Source organism: Bufo gargarizans, chromosome 4 (genome assembly GCF_014858855.1).
Source record: "Bufo gargarizans isolate SCDJY-AF-19 chromosome 4, ASM1485885v1, whole genome shotgun sequence".
Lineage (NCBI taxonomy): Eukaryota > Metazoa > Chordata > Amphibia > Anura > Bufonidae > Bufo > Bufo gargarizans.
Window position 1 is genome coordinate 104,840,547 of NC_058083.1, and position 24,222 is coordinate 104,864,768.

The 24,222-nt window shown below is 46.0% G+C and overlaps 1 protein-coding gene across 4 annotated transcripts in view; it reads right to left on the reverse strand.

Annotated features, from left to right (window-relative positions):
* Window positions 1–16,611: 16,611 nt before the first annotated feature.
* The window catches only part of LOC122935669 (beta-galactoside alpha-2,6-sialyltransferase 1-like), a 418,780-nt gene continuing 411,169 nt past the window's right edge, over window positions 16,612–24,222 (reverse strand). For all 4 annotated transcript variants that reach the window (XM_044291488.1, XM_044291489.1, XM_044291490.1 and 1 more), the window contains 2 exons: window positions 19,579–19,753; window positions 16,612–17,887 (listed from right to left, as the gene is read on the reverse strand). In XM_044291488.1, the coding sequence (XP_044147423.1) occupies window positions 17,637–17,887; window positions 19,579–19,753 (426 nt within the window). In that variant the 3' untranslated portion in view covers window positions 16,612–17,636. The remainder of the gene's footprint in view (window positions 17,888–19,578; window positions 19,754–24,222) is intronic.

A 24,222-nucleotide genomic window follows, 5' to 3' on the forward strand; every position in this document is an offset into this window, starting at 1 on the left:
AGAGGCGAAGGACCTTTGGTGACATCACAGGTCATGTGATCAGCAAAACAGGCTGTGATAGGATGACCTGGATAGTGACATCATTCAGGTCATCCTATCACAGCCTGTTTTGCTGATCACATGACCTGTGATGTCACCAAAGGTCCTTCGCCTCTTCCCAGTGTAAGATTCAATTGTATTTGCCGTTCTGTGTACGGCAATACAGTTGCATCTAGCAGGCAGGCAGGACATTCGGGGCATGGGACAAAACATCCGGGGCCCAGGCCCCGAATGTTTTAACCTAGCGACGCCCCTGGAGCGGGGAGAAGTCTTTCTGCTCCACCATTCACAGCGCCACCGGACTGAAGGAGGGCACTCCAGCAATGAGCACTTCCATCTGTATTGATAGAAGCGCTCATTGCTTCTGTGTTCGGGTACCTCCTGAGAGCGGCACCAAGGGCGCGAAGTAGAGGAATAGCTGGCCCGCTCCCCTGCGAGCCGCATATGTAGACAGAGGAGAGTAAGAGCTGGCCGAACCGCTACCCTGCGAGACGCATATAAAGATGCAAGGAGCCGCGGCTTGGCCACTCCTGCAATAGTGCATATAAAATATCACATTGTACCTGCAAGAGAAATACACAAAGGGCACAGTACGTTGCTGAAAATGTAAAACAATAGTGCAAATAGAAAAGGCACATTTTTAATAATGCAATAAAATAACGCAATTAGGGAAAAAGAGTCATTTTAGAGTCTATATCTAAAAGGTAAAGTGCATGGAACTGTCACTTTAAGTGCAATAAAAGTATTTTGTAATCCAAGGGAAATAAATTATTGTAATCCAAGGGAAATAAGTTATTGTAATCCAAATGAGGTAATAAAGTTATTTGTAATCCACATGGGTAGTTTTCCTCACAGCACGAGGTCTCCTCTGGCAGGGGCTGGAAGTCTTCCTCCTGGGTCCCATACTTGAGTGGGCAAAATTCCTTTGTTAAGCTTGGTGACATCCTCATTGCTGTTACTGCTAGCTTTGGTGCTCTCTGCAGCTGTAACTCTGGCAGAAACTTAATCTGCAATCTCCTGGTGAACTTGGCTGTGGCAGAACTATTAATTGCTGGATCACCCTCTTTTGGAGGATCCTCTGTGAGCCTTGGCCAGATTCTCCGGAGAGCAATAAAGGATAGGCCATTGTTTTTTTTTATAGCAAGAAGTAGGGATCGACCGATTATCGATTTTACTGATATTATCGGCCGATATTCAGGATTTTGACCGATATAAGGATAACGTAAGCTTTGGAACACTTTTATTTATCCAAGCCATTCTGAGATTGTTTTCTCGTGTACTTCATGATAGTCATACATTTGAGTCAATATATTTCACCTTTATTTATGAAATAATCCCAAATTTACCAAAAATTTAGAAAAATTCAAAATTTTCAAAATTTCTATTTTTCTGCTTCTAAAACCGAAAGTCATACCTAATAAAATATTTATTACTTAACATTCCCCATATGTATACTTTATGTTGGCATCATTTTGGAAATGTCATTTTATTTTTTTAGGACGTTAGAAGGCTTAGAAGTTTAGAAGCAATTCTTACAATTTTTAAGAAAATTTCCAAAACCCACTTTTTAAGGACCAGTTCAGGTCTAAAGTCACTTTGTGGGGCTTACGTAGTGGAAACCCCCCAATAAATGACCCCATTGTAGAAACTACACCCCTCAAGTTACTCAAAACTGATTTTACAAACTTTGTTAACCCTTTAGGTGTTCCACAAGAATTAAAGGAAAATGGAGATGAAATTTCTAAATTTCACTTTTTTGTCAGATTTTCCATTTTATTAAAAAAATTTCTTTAACACATTGAGGGTTAACAGCCAAACAAAACTCAATGTTTATTACCCTGATTCCGCGGTTTACAGAAACACCCCACATGTAAGGGCACACATGTAAACACCCCACATGTAAGGGCAAACTGATGTAAGGGCACACGGCAGGGCGCAGAAGGAAAGGAGCGCCGTATGGTTTTTGTAAGGCAGATCTTGCTGGACTGGTTTTAGATGCCATGTCCCATTTAAAGCCACCTTGATGCACCCAGGGGGCAGCGCTGGAAAGGGGGAGGGGGAAGGTATGGCCAGCTTTGAGGGGCAGGAGCAAATGGGGGCAGAATGAATGTATGGGGCGGGGAGGGAGCGGACCGCATCAGGGGCAGGCTGCATAAATATGGATGGTGGCAGGGGGAACTGCATCAGTGGCAGGCGGGGACAGGAGGCGCACAGATAGGTAGGCACGAGGACACTACCTGATTTCAGGCTCTGATCTGCAGAGCGCAGATCAGAGCCTGGAACAGGCATTTTTCCACTGCCGCGATCCAATTGGTTAGTCTGCACAGACTAACCAATTGGATCGATTGTCGGCAAGGGACCACTCTGATTGGTCCCTTGCCGGCATTACTGCACTGTATGCTGTCCGTGACAGCAGCAGTGCAGGGGCAGAAGCTTTAATCCAAGCGTTTTGCAGAGCTTGGATTAAAGAGCTGGCTTGACGTTTATAGACGTGCTAGCTGCACGGGGCATGTGCAAATAGCGCGTATATAAACGGATTGCAGTCGGGAAGGGGTTAAGGATCAGCGCTGACAGTGACAGTACAACACTGGCAGAAGTCCACAGAGGTCCAGTGCACTACTTGTCCATATAAAGCCTGAAAAAGCGACCACTGGAACCAGGTGGATACACAAACTCTCTCTGTCACCTTGGGATGCTATGGTCCCCAGATCTGCTATTCAGAGTAGAGACCTAATGGGATGACTGTGAGCATTAGGGTGCATTCACGTGACCGCATTTATGATCCGCATCCGTATGTTCATTCTGTAGCCCCACAAAAAAAAAATAGAACATGTCCTATTCTTGTCCGTTTTTCGGACAAGGATAGGCATTGTTACAATGGATCCGCAAAAAAAAAATCAAACGGATGCAACACGGATGTCACATGGACGTCATCTGTATTTTTTGCAAAATACATATGGTCATGTAAATGATCCCTCAGGCTGACACAGATAATACACTATGATATGACGTTGAGCATTCAAGAACTTATAGAGGCTCAAGTCTCCAAGTAAGACTAAATTAAAAAGGAAAATGTTTAACAATATTAACAAATAACAAAAGCATTTTTTCCCCTTAAAGGGTTTCTATCACTTCGCTGCACATATTTAGCTGTCAGACACTAGCGATCCGCTAGTGTCTGCTCTGCCCAACCATCCTAATATAATTGCTTTTGGGGCAGCCGTTTTGCTAAAAAAAGAACTTTTATTAATATGCTAATGAGCCTCTAGGTGCTATGGGGGCGTCATTAGCACCTAGAGGCTCCGTCTACCTTCAGAAACTGCCGCTGCCCAGCGCGTCCCTCCAGCCCGCCCATCTCCTCCTGAATGCGATCCTCCTTGTGAGCGTATGTATTCTGCGCATGTGCAGTGAATGTCTGACCGCTTCCTTGCTCAGACATCTCCACTGCGCCTGCGCGATGACGCCATAGTGCTCCGAGGAACAGGCGCAGTGGAGATGTCTGAGCAGGGAAGCTGTCAGACATTCACTGCACATGCGCCGAATACAGGCGCTCACAAGGAGGATCGCATTCAGGAGGAGATGGGCGGGCTGGAGGGACGCGCTGGGCGGCGGCAGTTTCTGAAGGTAGACGGAGCCTCTAGGTGCTAATGATGCCCCCATAGCACCTAGAGGCTCATTAGCATATTAATAAAAGTTCTTTTTTTTAGCAAAACGGCTGCCCCAAAAACAATTATATTAGGATGGTTGGGCAGAGCAGACACTAGCGGATCGCTAGTGTCTGACAGCTAAATATGTGCAGCGAAGTGATAGAAACCCTTTAAAATGCTTTATGATATTAACAAAGTAATAAAAAGAACTCATGATCAGCATCATTGTGTCTATAATGACCTGAACACAAATGCTTACCCATAAAATATCAAATGTGGAGCATCTTTTCTTAAAAATCTGTGTTGTGCTATTTCTCTGTTATTCCTCCAAGACCTTTGTGACTAAGGCTACTTTCACACTCGTGTTTTGGTGCGGATCTATTCAGATAATACAAACGTCTGCATCCGTTCAGAACGGATCCGGTTGCATTATCTTTAACATAGCCAAGACGGATCCGTCTTTAACACCATTGAAAGTCAATGGAGGATAGATCAGTTTTCTATTGTGCCAGATTGTGTCATATAAAACGGATCCATCTAGGGTCGGTGCAAGGATTTTTGCCAACACAAGCGAAGCTACATTTTGGCGCCCTCCCTCGCAGCTCACCTGGCCCTGGTCCCATCTGCAGCAGCTAGCTTCTCCTCTGTGTGGTCCTGGTATCTTCTCTCTGCTTCAGACAATCGCTGGTTTGAGGATCATATATTTCACCCTCTAAGACGCACCGGCCCATAAGACACACCTAGGATTTAGAGGAGAATAATAAGAAAAAAATATTTTCCATTGCACCTCAGGTCAGACCAGCAATGTTAATTAGACCTCAGATCAGACTCCCAATGCCTCAGATCAGCCCCCCATGTCAGCCATCAGCCCCCCATGTCAGCCATCAGCTCCCATCCATCATGCCCCCATGTCAGCCACCATGCCCCATGTCAGGCATCATGCCCCCATGTCAGCCCTCATGCCCCCTATGTCAGCCATCATGCCCCCCATGTCAGCCATCATGCCCCCATGTCAGCCATCATGCCCCCCATGTCAGCCATCATGCCCCCCATGTCAGCCATCAGCCCCGCATGTCAGTTATTAGCCCCCCATGTCAGCCATCAGCCCCCATGTCAGCCATCAGCCCCCCATGTCAGCCATCATGCCCCCCATGTCAGTCATCATGCCCCCCATGTCAGCCATCAGGCCCCCATGTCAGCCATCAGGCACCCATGTCAGCCATCAGGCCCCCATGTCAGCCGTAAGCCCCAGATGTCAGCCATCAGCCCCCCATGTCAGCCATCATTCTCCCATGTCAGCCATCATGCCCCCATGTCAGCCATCATGCCCCATATGTCAGCCATCATGCCCCCTATGTCAGCCATCATGCCCCCTATGTCAGCCATCATGCCCCCTATGTCAGCCATCATGCCCCCATGTCAGCCATCAGCCCCCAATGTCAGCCATCATGCCCCCATGTTAGCCATCAGGCCCCCATGTTAGCCATCAGGCCCCCATGTCAGCCATCAGGCCCCCATGTCAGCCGTAAGCCCCAGATATCAGCCATCATTCTCCCATGTCAGTCATCATGCCCCCATCCATCATGCCCCCATGTCAGGCATCATGCCCCATGTCAGGCATCATGCCCCCCATGTCAGCCATCATGCCCCCCATGTCAGCCATCATTCTCCCATGTCAGTCATCATGCCCCCATGTCAGCCATCATGCCCCCCCATGTCAGCCATCAGCCCCCCATGTCAACCATCATGCCCCCCATGTCAGCCATCAGCACAAATAAAGTAAAAAAAAATAACTTACCTCTCCTGCTCCTGGACGCCGCCGCTCCTCACCACCAGCGCTCTCTCTTCTTCCTGGTTCTCGGCTGTCAGCCGTAAGCCCCAGATATCAGCCATCATTCTCCCATGTCAGTCATCATGCCCCCATCCATCATGCCCCCATGTCAGCCATCATGCCCCATGTCAGGCATCGTGCCCCCATGTCAGCCATCATGCCCCCCATGTTAGCCATCATGACCCCCATGTCAGCCATCAGCCCCCCATGTCAGTTATCAGCCCCCCACGTCAGCCATCAGCCCCTCATGTCAACCATCAGCCCCCCATGTCAGCCATCATGCCCCCATGTCAGCCATCAGGCTTCCATGTCAGCCATCAGGCCCCCTTGTCAGCCGTAAGCCCTAGATGTCAGCCATCAGCCCCCCATGTCAGCCATCATTCTCCCATGTCAGCCATCATGCCCCCATGTCAGCCATCATGCCCCATGTCAGCCATCATGCCCCCTTTGTCAGCCATCATGCCCCCATGTCAGCCATCAGCCCCCAATGTCAGCCATCAGGCCCCCATGTTAGCCATCAGGCCCCCATGTCAGCCATCAGGCCCCCATGTCATCCGTAAGCCACAGATGTCAGCCATCATTCTCCCATGTCAGTCATCATGCCCCCATGTCAGCCACCATGCCCCCATGTCAGCCACCATGCCCCCATGTCAGCCACCATGCCCCCATGTCAGCCATCATGCCCCCCCATGTCAGCCATCAGCACAAATAACTTACCTCTCCAGCTCCTGGACACCGCCGCTCCTCACCACCAGCGCTCTCTCTTCTTCCTGGTTCTCGGCTGTCAGCTGTGAAGGCTGCGCACAGTGAGGTCACATAGTGCACAGCCCTGTACAGCAGACAGCCGAGCGCAGGACCAGGAAGCGGTGAGTACAGATCCTTCATCACTTTCCAGTCCTCCGGTACTAATGAAGCACTTCCAAAATGGAAGCGCTTCATTAGTATTCGCCACATAAGGGGAGAAGTTTCATTTTTCCGTTCCCCCATCTCTGTGCCCTAAGGCAACCGCTTGGTCTGCATTATTATAGCGCCGGCCCTGGATCCGCCCCCATTGACTTACATTGTGTGTCAGAACGGATCCGTTTGGCTCAGTTTCATCAGACGGAAATCAAAACGCTGCAAGCAGCATTTTGTTATCTGCCTCCAAAGCGGAATTGGAGAGACGGAACGTAACTGATGCATTCTGAGCGAATCCTTTTCCATTCAGAATGCATTAGGGCAAAACTGGTCCATTTTAGACCGCTTGTGAGAACCCTGAACGGATCTCACAAACAAAAAGCCAAAATGTTAGTGTGAAAGTAGCCTAAAATGATACTTGAGTGATACCAGTTCAGGGTGTGTCTCTGCACAGTCTGACAGTCTGTCCAATCTGTCCAGTAGTGACACCCCCCTCCCAACTGGTAACACAATTTGCAATTTATTCATAAACATTATGGAGGAAAAGTAGCGGAATGGTATAATGCAGAGTTATGGAAAGAAATGCTCCAGAATTGATATTTTATGGGGGAAACAAGTACATATAAACAGATATGTCAGTAATAGTGACAGATCCATCTTATAAGTTGGCAATAAAATGCATTTTACTAAAAATCAAAAACATTTGTATGACTAAACCACACCTGCAATTTATATCCAGTTCAAACTGTGTCCTTAGCCAGCTGGGGGTTATAAAAGTAATGAACATAATATAACAATTAATACAAATACATAATACATACAGTGGCCCAGATTCAGGTAGATTTGCCCATTACTTACACCTGAGCCGCTCAGCTGAATTTCTCTGCGCTGGAGCAATTTTGCCAAATTGCCACCTGATTCAGGAATCGTTTGTTCATTTAATTTGCTCCTGTTTAAGGCAAAGCTGAGGGCGCAAGGCCGTGCAAGTCAAAGTGGGTGTGCCCCTATGTAAATGAGGAATTTTCGGCTCAGCAGAGGTTTGCTAGCATAATTTCAGGGCAAATCCTGCTCAGCTGCTTGCACTGAGCAAATAAATAGGAGCAGACTTGCGCAGGTTCTTTGCTGAATTTCATCCTGCTTTTTCCTACCCCCCCCCCTGAGCAAGGAAATTCAGCCCTTTTGCAAGACATGGCACCTCCCAAAGGGACCAAAATAAGGAAGGCCAACTTTGTGGCTGCAGAGATGGACATCCTGATTGCTGCACTCCAGCAGCATAAGGAAGTCCTATATGGTGCCCAGCGGGCAAACACCACCATTGCCCAAAGGAGGGCTATATATGAAGCCATTGCCCTGGACATCAATGCCCTGGGTAATGAAGTGCGTACCTGGGATGACATCCAGAAGAAATTAAATGATATGAAGCGCAGGGTCCGTGAAAAACTGGCTCTTATCAGGAAGCATACCGGTGGCACGGGAGGTGGTCCGCGATGTATGATCCGGCTCAATCAGGAGGAGCAGCTTATTGCACAAACGTTCGTGCAGGAGCAGGTGGAGGGACTTGAAGGGTACGACTCCACTGTTGGGAACTTGGGGACTGGTAAGTTATTTTTCTTTCATATCTGCTGTGCATCATGGGAGGGGGTACAAGTGAACATATGAGAAGTGTGTTGCACCAGCAAAATATGTCGTTTTGGTGTCATCCACAGGTGGTGATGAGGAAGAAGAAGCTGGGCCGTCTTCGGCTGCGGCTCGACCCAGCCCATCCAGACCAGAGCCAGTGGTCCAGTCAGGCCCCATGGACATTCTGGCTATGCTGGTCCAGGAGGAGATCATACCGGGGCCAAGTATGGAGGAGCAAGTGGTATTGGAGGAGGATTCCTTTTTCCTCATCCAGGAGGACTCTGGCTCCCTCCAGGAGGATACCACCATCCCTGTGCAACCCACCACCCCCCCGCCCAGCACGTCATCCCCCTCCAGGGCAAGCCCCTCCAGGGCAAGCCCCTCCCTTGTGGACCCCTCCCCTTCTCCCTCTGTCCGTGGCCGAGCCTCTCCTCCCAGGAAGGCTCTGTCCAAAACGAGGCATATATCCTCCAGCCTCCGTGACGGTCTGCTGGAGGAGCAGGCCCTGCAGACCCGCCATATAGGGGCCATGGTGGGAGAGGTGCGTCGTCTGGCGGACAGCATGGCATCCACCTCCACCTCTATGCAGCATGCCCTCACCCTGCATGAGGACCGGGACAAACATGTGGCACAGAGCCTGGGGGAAATTAGTGGCAACTCTAAGGCCATAGTCACCTGCTTGGTGGCTCTGGAGACCACACCAGCTTTGTTAAGCAGGATGACAGCTGCGGTGGAGGCCAATACCGCTGCTGTGCAGGCCAACACCGCTGCAGTGCAGGAGGAGGCGAGAGTTACCCGCCGGCATCAGCGGGATACCACCACCCGCCAAATGCGGATGTTGGCCCAGACCAACACCATCCTTGCCCACCTGGCCAACGCCATGGAGGGCATGCAGCCACCACCTGCAAGGAGTGTGGAAGTAGGGGTTGATGCTCCTCCCCCCCCTCCTCCCCCCACCCCTCCATCCCCACCCCATGCCTCCTCCGCACCACGGAGATTGAGGAGCCAGAGCCGGGGCACCCTTGGCCCAAAGAAAAAAACAAAAAAATAATTTTATGTCTACATTTTTTTGCTCAACACAATATGATTTTTTTTATTATTTTTCGATATGCTCAGGGTATGAGATTATTTTTTTTTTATATGCTCAGGATATGAGTTTTTAGATTTATTTGTAGTCCCTACACACGGTGAGGAGTGTATACTACAGTGTGACTGGTGTGTGAATGGGGGGGGGGGGGGTGGCACTCCTGCTGGAAAAGGGGTGTCACCCTCTGCCATGTGAAAGGTGTATGAATGGACAGCAACATAATTGGAGCCTTGACGCGGCGTTGCTGCTCCCTAATACCATGGGGTATTGTTGGGTCTAATCCAATTGGGGGTGCATGTGTCGGGTGTGTGCTAGGGACTACAGTGGTGTACATACATGCATTATACTTGTGACAAGATCAGGGTGTGTTTAATGTGCAAAGAGACGTTCCACAAGACCATTCCGGATTGCTCTTCCCTCAGAAGATCCGGTAGTGTTTCTTGGGGGGGGGGGGGTTGCGTGGTTCGGGGGTAAGGTCATTGCGTAGCTCAATGTGCATGCCCCTTCTTTGAGCTAAATTGTGGAGAATACTACATGCCCCTACGATTTGGCATACAAAGTTGGGTGAATACAATAGGGTCCCCCCTGATTTATCCAGACATCTGAATCGAGATTTAAGGATGCCAAATGTGCGCTCCACCACCGCACGGGTACGTGCATGGGCTTCGTTATATCTTTCCTCTCCTGGTGTTTGAGGGTTACGAAATGGGGTCATCATGTGAGGTCCCAGGGCATAGGCAGAGTCACCTGGAAGGGAAAAGACAGGAGGATGTTAGTCGTGCATGTGCCCCTTGTGATGTGTGCATCATGGGGGGGGGGGGGGGCAGTCATACCTGACACCCATGTCACTCACCAATCAGCCAGCTGTCTCCATACATGTTCTGGTCAAACTCGGTTGGGATGGGGCTGTGTCGGTAAATAAAACTGTCATGGCTTCACCCTGGGTGTTTGGCACGGACATGCCATATGAGGCCATGTGCATCCACAATCATCTGCACATTTATCGAATGCCAATGTTTCCTGTTGCAGTAGATATGCTCGAGGTGCCGGGGGGGGGGGGCGTAGTGCCACATGGGTACAATCTATTGCACCCACAGTGCGTGGAAATCTGGCTAATAAATAAAAATCACTGATTGCCTTCTGCCGCACGTCAGCCGTGGTTGGTTTGATAAATTGTGTGCCCATTCGTCTGAGTATTGCAGGGATCACTTGGTGCACACACCTGCTCATGCTGGATTGGGACATCCCCGCCACCACTCCACCTGTGCGCTGAAATGAGCCAGTTGCCAAAAAATGAAGGGTTGCCACTACCTTCACCAGTGGCTGCACTGCCTGTCCCCGATGGGTCGGGCTGCTGATGTCATCCTGCAGGATTGTTACCAACTCAAGGATGACTTCAGGGCTAAAGCGAAACATGCGATACACCTCAGTATCAGTCATCTGAAAAAGGTTGTAGCGCCCTCTGTAAATCCTCTCCCGTGCCCTCCTACGAGTCGGCTCAGTCAATAGAATATCAAGAACCATAGCTGCCCCTGGCATGTTGGTGCACAGATGTGAGGTCCCGAAAATGTGGGTGCTCTGCTTGTTCAGATCGTCTGTCTAGGTGCTGCTGAAGTTGCGCGCTCCTTCAGATGACATTTGGCCATCTTTTGCTAACTTGCCCCTGCTTTTAACAGGAGCAAGTTTGCCCAGGGAAAAAAGCTTGCACGCTTCCAGCGCAAGATGCGCATCACACGCGCATGTTTCTGAATCATCGGCAGTACCTAATTTGCATATTCGCTGAGGGAATTCCATGAAGGCGCAACTTACACCCCGCGCAAAATTGCACGAAAATTGCGCAGGATCAGCTAGGCTGCGTGCGCGGGAAAATGACCGCATTTCAGGCTTAACTGGTTTACAGAATCAGCCGCAAATTTGCATAGGAGCAAATCAGTACTTGCGCGGCGCAAATCACACTTGTTCCCGCGCAAGTGCTTCTTGAATCTGGGCCAGTATATTTTATAGTAAAATGAGTAATTATGGCTAAGACAACCCCTTAAGAATAATTGTGAATGAACTGGATGGCCAGTAAAATAATTATTCTTTTTGCTGATGTTTGGGCTTTTTGTTGTGCTGTCCTTAAAGGGGTTGTGTCACTTTAAGTGCAAGCACGACCACCACTGCTGAATTGCAGGGTGGTGGTAACCATGGAAACAAGCAGTGTATAATGTGATGGAAAAATGAATCAAGCCAGCAAAGGAAGCAATATGGACAATCACAATACATTAGGAAGTGCCTTGTATTAACTTTCTCTACATGATGAATTCCACTTGCTGGAGTGAGACAACCCCTTTAAATACATGCCGTGGCAATCTCCCATCAACAGTGTAATCTTAAAACCTACAAGAAATCTGTCCCCACTAACAGACTATTTGTTATTTATGATGAGGTTATACTGTATAGGCTTTCTGATTGGTTAAGTAATTTTATGGAGTCAACCCCCTGTGGCTAAAAAGGGAAATGATTCTGGTCAAAGGCAGCTCATCCCTGCTGGCCCTCTCATGCGGTCACAAGTAGCAAGGTCAGGCCGAATCATGGCAGCCAATTAATGCATGATTTTATTGTGAAATTGTGTGGTAATTGGCACGTGAGCCACTTGTTGCTGCTCTCCGGAAGGGATGGTAAGTTGTGGTGCAACCCAATGGGAAATAAGCACAGAGAGTGAGGGTCTGCAGTAAACCAGTGTTCTTTTTTACTGGAGGAATTCAGGCACAAAACAATACAGGCGAGGCATTGGACTGGGTTCTCCAGTCTCCCTCCTGACAGAAGAAGGATTTGATGCTGAGGAAAGGTCTGAGCTAGCTGTCCCTCTCTCTCAGAAGGCTGGTACGCTGGTCCCAGGCTGATGATCCAGGGTCTGCGGTAGAGTATCTATGTCTCAGCGTTTTCTTGTGGTCACTCAATAGTCTACCAGAGTCTACTCTTCCAACCACTGTTCCCTAACTGCAGAACACTAGGGGCTCTGACTGCTCTCCTTATATACAGTTTGTGGCTAAACTAGAACTTTCTAGTGGGAGGGGTGGAGTGAAGAAACTCAGCTTTTCCCCTCCAAAACATGTTCTTCTTTAACCCTTTGGATACTAGAGGTTTCCTCGACCCATAACTTTTTTATTTTTTCATTCACATATCCATATGATATATGGGCTTGTCTTTTTGTAGGACAAGGTGTGCTTTTTAATATGGCATACTATTTAATATGGCCACTATTTAATATGGCAAACAGCGTAGTCGGAAGTGGGGGAAAAATTCCAAATGGGGTGGAGTTGGAAAGAAAATGCAATTCCTCCACAGGTTTACAGGTTTTGTCCCTAAGGCGTTTCCTATGCAGCAAAACTGACCTGTGCCCTTCATTCGCTGGGTCAGTACAATTACAATGATACCACATATGTATAGGTTTTAAAATACAATAAAACTTTGGAAAAAAATATGTTTTTACATCACCATATTCTGACCCCTATAAAATTTTTATAGTTAAGTCTACTGAGCTGTGTGGGGGCTATTTTTTGTGGGATGATCTGTAGTTTTTATTGATACCATTCTGGAGTGTGTGTGCCTTTTGATCACATTTTATTCAATTTTTGGGGGTAAAAGAAGCGATGAAAAAATTGCGAATTGACCATTTTGATACCTTTTTTCCGTTACGCCATCCAACGTATTGGAAAAATATTTTTATATTTTAATAGTACGGTTGTTTTCGGATGCAATAATGCCCATGATGTTTACATTTTTTTTTATTATTTATGTATTTATTTTTTATTCAAAGGAAAGGGGGATTAAAATGTTTATATTTATATATATATATATATATATATATATATATCTTTTTTTTTATTACCTTTTTTTATTTATTTTTTGTAGCCCCTCTAGGAGGCTACAATATCCACTACTTTGTTTATTACTGAACATTACTATACTCCCATAAGGAGTATAGTAATTCTCTGACTACTGTTCTCCTATGTTGGCCTGCCGGTCTTAATCCAGAAATGCCATGTTTTTCATCCTTTGGATGCTGTGATCACACTTGAACATGGCATCTAAAGGCTGTAATGTCCGCGATCTGCATTATTGCCGGTCACGGACATTAGCCTGGGGCCTCTGCTGTTTGAAATAGAGACCTGTTGGCAATTGCGCCCACTGCACTGCGACTGGGCTCCATTTTTAAAGACCCCACCAGCACCGTACATGTAGCAAATGGGTTAAATCTTATGGTAGAAGTGGAAAATTACTAGAGTCTCATTATTAACTAGAAAGTGCCAAAAGTCTCTCAGTGTTCATTACCCCTTTCCATAGTGCTGTGCAAACACAGTGCAAATGAACAGGATATATATCACAACATGCATATAAAATGCAGTTACAAAGTATTACACAGTTTAAGTCAATGCAAGTTAACCCATTAAAGTGAAATAATGTAAAGAGTTGATGACTTTGCATGAGATAAATTGGGACATATCTCCACAAATGTCCAGACTTCAAAGTACCCCTGCTCCAGGGCACTACAAAAAGGAAGTACCTTTAAACAGTGAGCCACATTTCTTGCAACTCCTCGTTTCAGCATGTTTACGTAAGGGACTATCTCCTGGTGATAATGTAGCTTCAAGATTGATCCAGATGGTTTTTCATAGTGACCTGTACACAGGGGCCAGTTGGGGGCCCCCCCCCCCCCCCCCAACACACAGCGCTGCAGAGCAGAGTGAGGAGCGGTTGTGCATTACAGGCAGGGTAAAGGTTATAACACATGAACGGTAGGGACCAGCTGCAACTGACAATATCACGTGACATTCCATTTCCTAGGTCACATGGGTCAGAAGCTAGCGCACAGCACAGAAAAGGAGGTCCAGTCACGGATGGCTGCTGTCACCGCCAGATCTCTGAGAAGCTCTGACAGACATTCTTCAGTACCTCTTGCTTGAGGTTCTTTTGTTTTGGTTTCGTTTTGTCATCTCGTTTCCCTCTCTCAGCTGTTATCTAGTTGCACCGATTGCATCCCTTTATATCCCCTCCCATACTGCATCACTTTGCGGTTTATACAACTTCCTAGATTGTGCTCACTGCTAGATGCTGCAACTGCTGGTTCCTCAGATAAGTCTGTTCCTTTATTTGCATTTTCCTCTTGGCTTGATCCTAGGTGACCCTGACTCCCTCCGTATTAAGTGTAGGGAGCCGGTGGTCGTGTCCCCTCACTATTATAGGGTTTTCAGGTGTCACACAGTCTAGGTACGAGGGCATGCAATTTTCTATCATTAAGATCTTTGCATGGGCTGAGCAGTCAGGGAGAGCTCTAGGGCTTTTATAGGGCTCACCCTTATGTTCCTTAGTTTGGGATCAAGTCAGTCGGATCTTTATTTGTGTCTTCTAGTTTTCTGCAACACCATCCATGACAGCTTCTCAGGAGTGTCAGCGCAGGGAGGGAGAAAGAAACAGCGTCTGTCAGTACAGGAGACTCTGAGGAGGAGCCGAGGTACATGTGAATACTGTGGATGTGCTGAGTGAGGACAGGGGGGGGCTGTGAATTAAGAGTTTTTTTTGTGCAAGATTGAAGGTGTCTAAGATTGTATGGAGAAGGCAGTGTAGGATTGTATGGAGGGGGGGCTGTGTAAGATTGTATAGAGGGGGTACCTTACATGACCTCCTGCGCCCTGTCTTGCGGGATGACGTGGTGAGTGGTGCAGGAGGGCACAGTGTGACTGCCTGCACCAGGACGCTGGAACTCAGGTCATAGGTGATGACAAAGAGAGGATTACAGGTGAGTATTTTATTTTTAATGTTTATTTAGATGTTAATGCATGCAGTATTAGGGGCACAATGGGAATGGGGGAGAACATTTAATATACTCCGGAAGGGGAATTTTATATATTAATAAACAGGGGGCCATTATCTACTAATAAGACAGAGGGGGAACTATATATACTAATAATACAGAGCGGCCATTATATATATTATAAATACAGAGGGCAATATACATATAGACAATATGGGGTGAGGGGCGTTATAATACAGGGGGGCACTGCAGTGGGGGTTTAGAAATACTGCGGCTTCTACAGGGGGCATTATAACTACTGGGGGCACTATAGGGATGCCTTATAGATCAGCCTTATTACTTCTGTGGGCTCTATAGAGGCCTTATCGAGGGGTCTTATATTAGGGGTGCTGTGGGAGCATTATGATTGAGCATAATATGGAGGGCATTGCTAATGGGGTTGCTATTGGGGGTACTGTAGGGGCACTATTACTATTGAGGACAGTATGGAAGCACTATTACTATTGGGGGGATTATCTGCATGATAATGTTGTCTGCAGTATAGTATTGGGGAGCACAGTGGGCAAAGTATTGGGGGTAGCAGCATGACAATGTTGGGGCACAAAAAGGGGGAGGATTATAGAAAAGTGAGGAAACTAAGATGTCTGTGTGTTAAACTCTGCAGAAATGAGATATGCCTTGAAGAAATAATCATGGAGGTCTGATCTTTGAAAGGAGAAGATGAGGAAAGAGAACATATACATCAGAGGAGACGTCACTGGATGTAAGAGGTATGTGTGCTGTATTATCCTGCATGTTTTGTAGAGTTGTATGTAATGTCAATGCAAATATCTCTTTAACACTAGGGCTGGGAGAGTTGTTGGACAGCAGAAAGGATAGAATCAGCCCTTCCCTTTAAGCCACTGAGGGCCTCTATAAGCCCACATTGCCGCAGCTGGCCCCAGGTCACACTATGTCTGTTCTGAATTCTAGGGCCTCTCATCAGAACAATGCGGCCCCAGAACTCATAACAGGTATAAGCCATGGTGTGCACAATTCCCTTGTCTTAACATGCTGAGTCTAGCCAGCATCATGATGTTCTGTGCAGGTTGGTAAAAAGAGGCATGTCTACTGGCTGGCAACCCACGCTACGCCACTGCCAGTACATCACTGTAATAGTTACTATGTAACTAAACTAACAGAAGTTGTTCTAGGAATTTTTATGCAGATGGGAGTACATAGTTGCCAACTGTCCCAAATTTACAGAGACTGTCCTTGATTTTCAAAGGCATATTTGGGCATTCCAGGGCCAAAAATGGGTGGAGCTAATGTATGAGTATGAGAGTAGCAAGATGAGGTAATAGCTGGAAAGAAAGAACAGATCTAGGGAAGGCTTCTTAAGACGGTATCAAGAAGGGAAGACACTAGTTGTTAGTGACAGGTTGAAGAGGTGGGTTAGGTCTGGGATAAGCAAAGTGGTAACATTAAGAATGAGGTGGGATGGGATTAGGCACAGTTGTTGAGGTAGCATTTGCATTGTATGGTAGAAAGCTTTTCCTCAGCAATAGTGGAGAATGAGGTTATGTGGGAAGAGACCCAAGTAGTCAGCATCTGCAGTTTCCTCTTCCAAAAAACAGCTATTGATTCCACTTGGTTTAGAGATGAATGAATTGTTTCTAAACTAACTGGATTCATTACAAATTTCACCCCAAAATTTTCAAACAAATCTAAATTTTATTTAGACTTGGACAAATTGCGTAAAAAGATGCCCAGCAACATTTTACTTTGAGAACTCACAGGCAAAACAGGAGGGAGGAAGAAAATGAAGGATCACAGAACACTGGGTACCTCACATTTATTCACTTTATAATGTGAGCAACGATGGGATCGCGCAGTAAAACAGAGGGCACCGCACATCCGCGAGACTTCGGAAAGTCAAGCCGAATTGCGAGCTGTCACTCAAAGTCAAGAGGGGGCGTAGTTACCTTGACTTGAAGCAAGTTGGCCGCTGCCCCCTTCACTGCAAGCTGACGTGCAAATTAGCCCGGACGGAGGATAAAAGATCGTTTTCTGACCTTATGCAGCATCGGGCTGCAGGATGAAAAGTATGATTAGTATCACACTGCGGGCTACCCTGAGGTACTGCTGGCGGGTTTACATGCATTTAGGAGGTGACAGGTTCCCTTTAATTGAATGAATTATGTCAGTGATGACTTTCTCTGTATGGCGCTGCTAAACAAGTTTGCCCTACCGTTATATGCAGTAATCAGCAAGAAATAGATTGCTGTGCATGTGAGGTGCATCGGTTCACTTGAGAAATGGTAAGAACGTCTTTCCTGGATTTGTTAGTCTGCACAACCTATAATCTTCCACTTCTGTTAGTCATTGACTTACAGAAATATGTCTATATTAGGCGTATTTCTGGAGCAGATTGTGGTGCAAAGGTTCTTTGCGCCACAATCTGCAACTTTTCTCCGCTCACTCAAGGTCTACAAAAGTGGTTGTGGCGTGGCCAAGGAAAGAGGACGGGTTGGCAGGCCCATCTTATTCATCATTTTCTGTCTGTTTTAGGCATAGAGAATGGTCTAAATCTACATCAACAAGAGAGCTAGAGTAGATTTAGAAGCAGCGGTGGATCCGCCAAAGATATGTAAAGGCTGGCGCCTCTAAATAACGTTGGCGGGTCCACTGTCAGCGCAGGGCCTTATTAAGACCGGTCTAAATGATCCTCCATATTTGCTACCCAGCTTTAGGCAAATGCTGCCTCATTCCAGGCAAGGTCACTTTGCCTTTCTCATAAACATCTTCCTTAGTTCCTTGGTTGAGTTTTTTAAATACATTTTTCTCGTAGATAAGTGGATGGTAACCTCCAAAAGTACAGGCAGAGTCAAAGTATGGTTTGAAATAATAACACCGGTCTGTTTGACGTAAAGATGGCAGAAATTCATAGACGTTGACTTCCTCACAAATATTCATCATCAACAGGATCCCTGTACGGAGAGAACAAATATTCATTGGTTCAAATTGTTGTCTCATATTCTTCTAAATTGTACTTCACTAAATTGTACTGTGAGAAAACAGTTTAAAGGGCTAATTAGAAAGAAAAAAAAAGAAAAATTAGGCCAGCAGAAGTAACATGAACTTGAAGGGGTCATCCCCATGGAGACGGAGGCTTTATTACCATGAACGGTGGCTATATGGCTCCCGTGTGCTGCCATGTTGCATCTGCCAGGTGACATTGTTATGGAGCTATTCTGCCTGTACACCCTCTATTGCTGTGCATGCCAAGCTTCACTCTATATTTTACATAATCATTAATAAGTGCCTGTAGGATTAGCAAGTGGCTCTAGGGGTCCTCTATAAAGGTTATGTGCAAGTTTTATAGCATACAAAAGTTGGGATATTTTTGACGAATAACATTTTGAACAAACATGTGCAACTTTTTGCCTTTCTCCACCGCTGTCACCACTTTTTGGTTAAGTGGGCAGAGTTTATAAGATGCGCAGGGGTACCACAGCCCAATGAAATTACTAAGATTAGCACCAAAAATATTGCGCACATTATAACAGAAAACTTTCTGGTATACAGGCCATCACAGATTTAAAGGGGTTGCCGTGGTTCAGAACTGAACCTGGATATATCCCCATTTTCACCCGGGCAGCCCATCTGACATGAGCATCAGAGCATTTCACGCTCTGATGCTTTCCCTTGCCCTGCAAGGCCCTGCAAGGGTTTTTTCTGGAGATTCGGTAATGTACCAGGCTCTCCATGGGTTAGCTAGGAGGGAGCTTCCGCCTAGCAGTGAGCCCAGTGATGTCACTGACAGTAATGGCCGGGCTTTAGAGATGCCCTAGCTTGTAAAATGGTTAGGGCAGAGCTAACGCCTGTCCATTAGTGCTGGTGATGTCACCAGGAACATTGCTAGGTGAAGGCCTCTGCCTAGCAGTGTAAAAATGTAAACAAATAGCCCTTGCTTTGCGCAATTCCCCATGAAATTCCCCGATGCTCATGTCAGAGGGGTTAAGTGGGGGAAGAAGGGGATATGTCCTTTTAATAAATGTGTCCTTTAACACATTTATTAAGAGGCCTGTATCTCATAATAAATGGGTCACTTCTTACTGTAGCGGGCTTTTTACTAAGACTGGTGTGTGAAACATCAGTCTTTAGTAAATAGAGCCCCTATGAGTTCAGAAAGGTTATTCATTTGATACTATAAAGGTACAATTCACACAGCAGAGCCATATGCAAAGAGACTGTATGGCAGTGCACAGAGGCCACACAGCTGCCTAGTATGGGGCAACATTACCTTCATGTGCCGCCACACAGACTCCATTGGGTGCCTAATAAGCAAAGATATTCTCCAGTATAAACAATGGGGAGCATAGCTCTGTACATAGAAGGAGAATGAAAAATTCTGTTTGGAATCTGACTGAACAAAAACCTCCAGATGCCTCTCAGGCAGACTGGGGTACAGTAGAGGTCTCATGCACTTGAATGGGAACACTACTTACAAATTGAAGATGTGTTTGTATAAAGCCCAAGGCTGGATTCACACCGACTGTTTTTTGAGCCAAACACAGGAGTGGATACAGAAGGAAGGAAATGTATAAAAGAAAAACTCATCTCGTCTACCACATTTTGAATTTGTAAAAAAAAAAATATATATTTTCTATATTCTCACCGATAGACCCTGATGATGGAGGATTTGGTTGGATTTGTTCTGGTGAGTTCTCTTGAATGATGTTCCACAGTTGCCAAAGTGTTTGTGGTTTCAGGATATAAAACAGCTGCTTTGGGTTCGCTATTCGATGTTTCCTATATGGCTCAAAGAATTTGAATTCTGGCTTCTTATACCACTAAGGAGAAAAATGAGACAATCAATAGACTATATATATATATATATGTAATGAACAGGATATGGGGTATACACGCTGACACTAACTGATGCAATGTCTGGGTCAGGTGCAAATTATAGTCTATGTTTTGTAGTTGTCCGTGACGCCAATTGCAGCGTGCGCAGGGTACTATCACAGGGCCCTCCCAAGGTCTTATAACGCACGTCCCAGGTTAGGAATGCCAGAGTGGTGTAATGTCTCTGTATGGCAGTGGTAAATGTGTCAATGGTGTCTCCTACCTAAATACGGCTGGACTCCTGGCTCACTAGCAATAAATTGAGTGTAGTGATAGGAGGAGTAATAGGGGGATTTGGCAGCAGATCCAGACCTCTATAACTATCCTCCTGACTAGCACAGGTGTCACCTTTGGCTTCCGACCACGTCCTCTGAGATTTATCACAGTGCAGAACATCTTGTATTTTTTGCTCAAATGCAAATAAAAGCTGAGAAATGTTTTTTTTTCCACAATAATGCCTCTTGTACATCGTCTTATTATGTTTTGGGAGACACCTATGTCATTTCCCATCCAAAAAATACTTGCTGGTTGAATAAAAGTAACTTTAAAGGGTTTCTACCACATCGTTTTGACAAATGTAGCTGTCAGACACTAGCGATCCGCTAGTGTCTGCTCTACCAAACAATGCTATTATAATAGCTTTTTGTGCAGCCGTTTCCATAAAAAACTAGCTTTTATTGATATGCTAATGAGTCTCTAGGTTCTATCGGGGCGTCTTTTCAGCACCTAGAGGCTCGGTCTACCTTCACAAAATGCCGCCCAGCGCAACCTTCCAGCCCACCCATCTCCTCTGGAATGCGATCCTACCTCTGAGTCAGCGGACGAATTCTCGCGCCTGCGCCGTGCGCGTCTGTCTTCGGCGCAGGCGCAGTGAATGTCTGACCGCTGCCTGCACAGACATCTCGGTCATCGGCGCAGGTGCAGTGGAGATGTCTGTGCAGGGAGTGGTCAGACATTCACTGCGCCTGTGCCGATGACAGAGATATCTGTGCGGGCCGCGGTCAGACATTCACTGCTCCTGCGCCGAAGACAGACGCGCACGGCGCAGGCACGAGAATTCGTCCGCTGACTCAGAGGTAGGATCGCATTCCAGAGGAGATGGGCGGGCTGGAGGGACGCGCTGGGCGGCATTTTGTGAAGGTAGACCGAGCCTCTAGGTGCTAAAAAGATAGCACCTAGAGGCTCATTAGCATATCAATAAAAGTTCCTTTTTTTATGGAAACGGCTGCACAAAAAGCTATTATAATAGCATTGTTTGGTAGAGCCGACACTAGCGGATCGCTAGTGTCTGACAGCTAAATTTGGCAAAACGATGTGGTAGAAACCCTTTAAGTCAAAATTTGCCATGGGTATGAATAATTATGGGCAGCACTGTATATATATATATATATATATATATATACAGTGCTATTGAATAAAACTCACACCACACATATAACAAGTGAGGGTAAAGGTACATGGAGGGTACATAAGGGAGGACAAATTTATGTTCCATAAGGTGGCCCTCAAGGACTAGGCAGAAACACATAGTATTACCATGCCACTGTTAGAGGATACAAAGATAGATAGAGTAGAAGTTGAACAGCAAGGGAACCTGTCTGAGGTAGAAGAGTCTGATGCAGCATTAGTCTTGCCTCAAACAAATATAGCCCAAGCAGATGAACAAAGATGTTCATCACGTGCCAGAAAACAGATCTCAAAAATGCTGGAAAATTGAGAGCAAGAGGCAGCATTAAAGGAGAAAAAGTTTGCCCGGATGTATGATAGGTGGAAATTATACATTATAGACATTCGTAGAAACATAGAAACATAGAATGTGTCGACAGATGGCCTTATGCCTATCCCATGCATGCTTAAACTCCTTCACTGTATTTGCAGCTGCCACTTCTGCAGGAAGGCTATTCCATGCATCCACTACTCTCTCAGTAAAGTAATACTTCCTGATATTACTTTTAAACCTTTGCCCCTCTAATTTAAAACGATGTCCTCTTGTAGCAGTTTTTCTACTTTTAAATATTCTCTCCTCTTTTACCTTGTTGATTCCCTGTATGTATTTAAAAGTTTCTATCATAACCAAATGGAAAGAACATGGCACAACGGCAAACCTGCCAAGAGACGGCCGTCCACCAAAACTCACGGACCAGGCAATGAGGGCATTAATCAGAGAGGCAGCACAGAGACCTAAGGTAACCCAGGTAAAGCTGCAGAGTTCCACAGCAGAGACTGGAGTATCTGTACATAGGACGACAATAAGCTGTACGCTCCATAGAGTTGGGCTTTATGTCAGAATGGCCAGAAGAAAGCCATTACTTTCAGCTAAAAACAAAAAGGCACGTTATGAGTTTGCGAAAAGGCATGTGGGAGACTCCCAAAATGTATGTAGGAAGGTGCTCTGGTCTGATGAGACTAAAGGATTAACTGCCTGAATGAGACGCTTAAAAATACTTTTATTTAATTACATTTAAAATGTGTGGCTATCCGCCAGAATTGCACTTGTCAGGCTGACTTATGGAGGAGTGGCTCACACTTTGTTATATATATGTGGCAGCCAAACTCATCCACAGTAACAGAAATAGTGTACCCAGCAGGAGGAGCTTGACTTAATACTCCAGTGTAGCTGGAACACTAAAATCAGCGCTGCCAAACACAAAGTACCAACTGCTGTCACTTATTTTAAATAGCGGCTAAAGAGACGCACTGTAGATTTGCACCAGCGTATGTTGGCAGCACTCTATAGATGACAGGAGGTGTGTGTGGAAAGTATTCTTAATTGGCAAAGTGCTTTCTATGTGCTGCGCTTAACATCTAGTAGCCCATAACATCCCCCACACTGCAAATACCTGTCATCTATAGACCATAAGTTCTCTGCCTAATATCGCGTTCACGCGAAGCATTTCTATGTCACCACCACCAGGGTGACATGTCATTAGGAGCTTAGGATGTGTAATGTAACAGTGGATTGCCCTCTTAACTCGGCATGTTTCCACTTTCAAAGGTCACAGGGAAGATACTTCACGCCGAAGTTGGCGCACGAGCAGCGAGATAGATCAAAGCCTCCAGCTCTAATACGGCCATAGCGGCCGCCGAGAGTCGATCTGAAGTAGAATAGGCCACGCCCACTGGTGGAGCTAGCGGCAGCGGAGATACAGCAATGAGGAGTGGTAAGTCCTCTATAACATCGCTGCCTTATCTAAGATCGCTTTGTCACCAGAGGGATAATATGTTTAATGGTATGAATGGGCTAGATATACAGGGATAATCATGAAATGTACGCCACTGTACACAGGCAACCACAGGAAGTATGTGACTGACAACACAGGTCACCACTGATGATACAAATATAGGGTGGTTACTGCTTACAACCTCTGCATCCAGTGTTACCAATAGCAACCTGGGTCAAACTAAACTAAACTAAAACAGGTACGATCGATGGGGTGCATTATTTGTATTCTATAATATAACTCACATACCTACAGTACAGACCAAAAGTTTGGACACACCTTCTCATTCAAAGAGTCTTCTTTATTTTCATGACTATGAAAATTGTAGATTCACACTGAAGGCATCAAAACTATGAATTAACACATGTGGAATTATATACATAACAAAAAAGTGTGAAACAACTGAAAATATGTCATATTCTAGGTTCTTCAAAGTAGCCACTTTTTGCTTTGATAACTGCTTTGCACACTCTTGGCATTCTCTTGATGAGCTTCATGAGGTAGTCACCTGAAATGGTTTTCACTTCACAGGTGTACCCTGTCAGGTTTAATAAGTGGGATTTCTTGCCTTATAAATGGGGTTGGGACCATCAGTTGTGTTGTAGAGAAGTCAGGTGGATACACAGCTGATAGTCCTACTGAATAGACTGTTAGAATTTGTATTATGGCAAGAAAAAAGCAGCTAAGTAAAGAAAAACGAGTGGCCATCATTACTTTAAGAAATGAAGGTCAGTCAGTCCGAAAAATTGGGAAAACTTTGAAAGTGTCCCCAAGTGCAGTCACAAAAACCATCAAGCGCTACAAAGAAACTGGCTCACATGCGGACCGCCCCAGGAAAGGAAGACCAAGAATCACCTCTGCTGCGGAGGATAAGTTCATCCGAGTCACCAGCCTCAGAAATCGCAGGTTAACAGCAGCTCAGATTAGAGACCAGGTCAATGCCACACAGAGTTCTAGCAGCAGACACATCTCTAGAAAAACTGTTAAGAGGAGACTGTGTGAATCAGGCCTTCATGGTAGAATATCTGCTAGGAAACCACTGCTAAGGACAGGCAACAAGCAGAAAAGACTTGTTTGGGCTAAAGAACACAAGGAATGGACATTAGACCAGTGGAAATCTGTGCTTTGGTCTAATGAGTCCAAATTTCAGATCTTTGGTTCCAACCACCGTGTCATTGTGCGACACAGAAAAG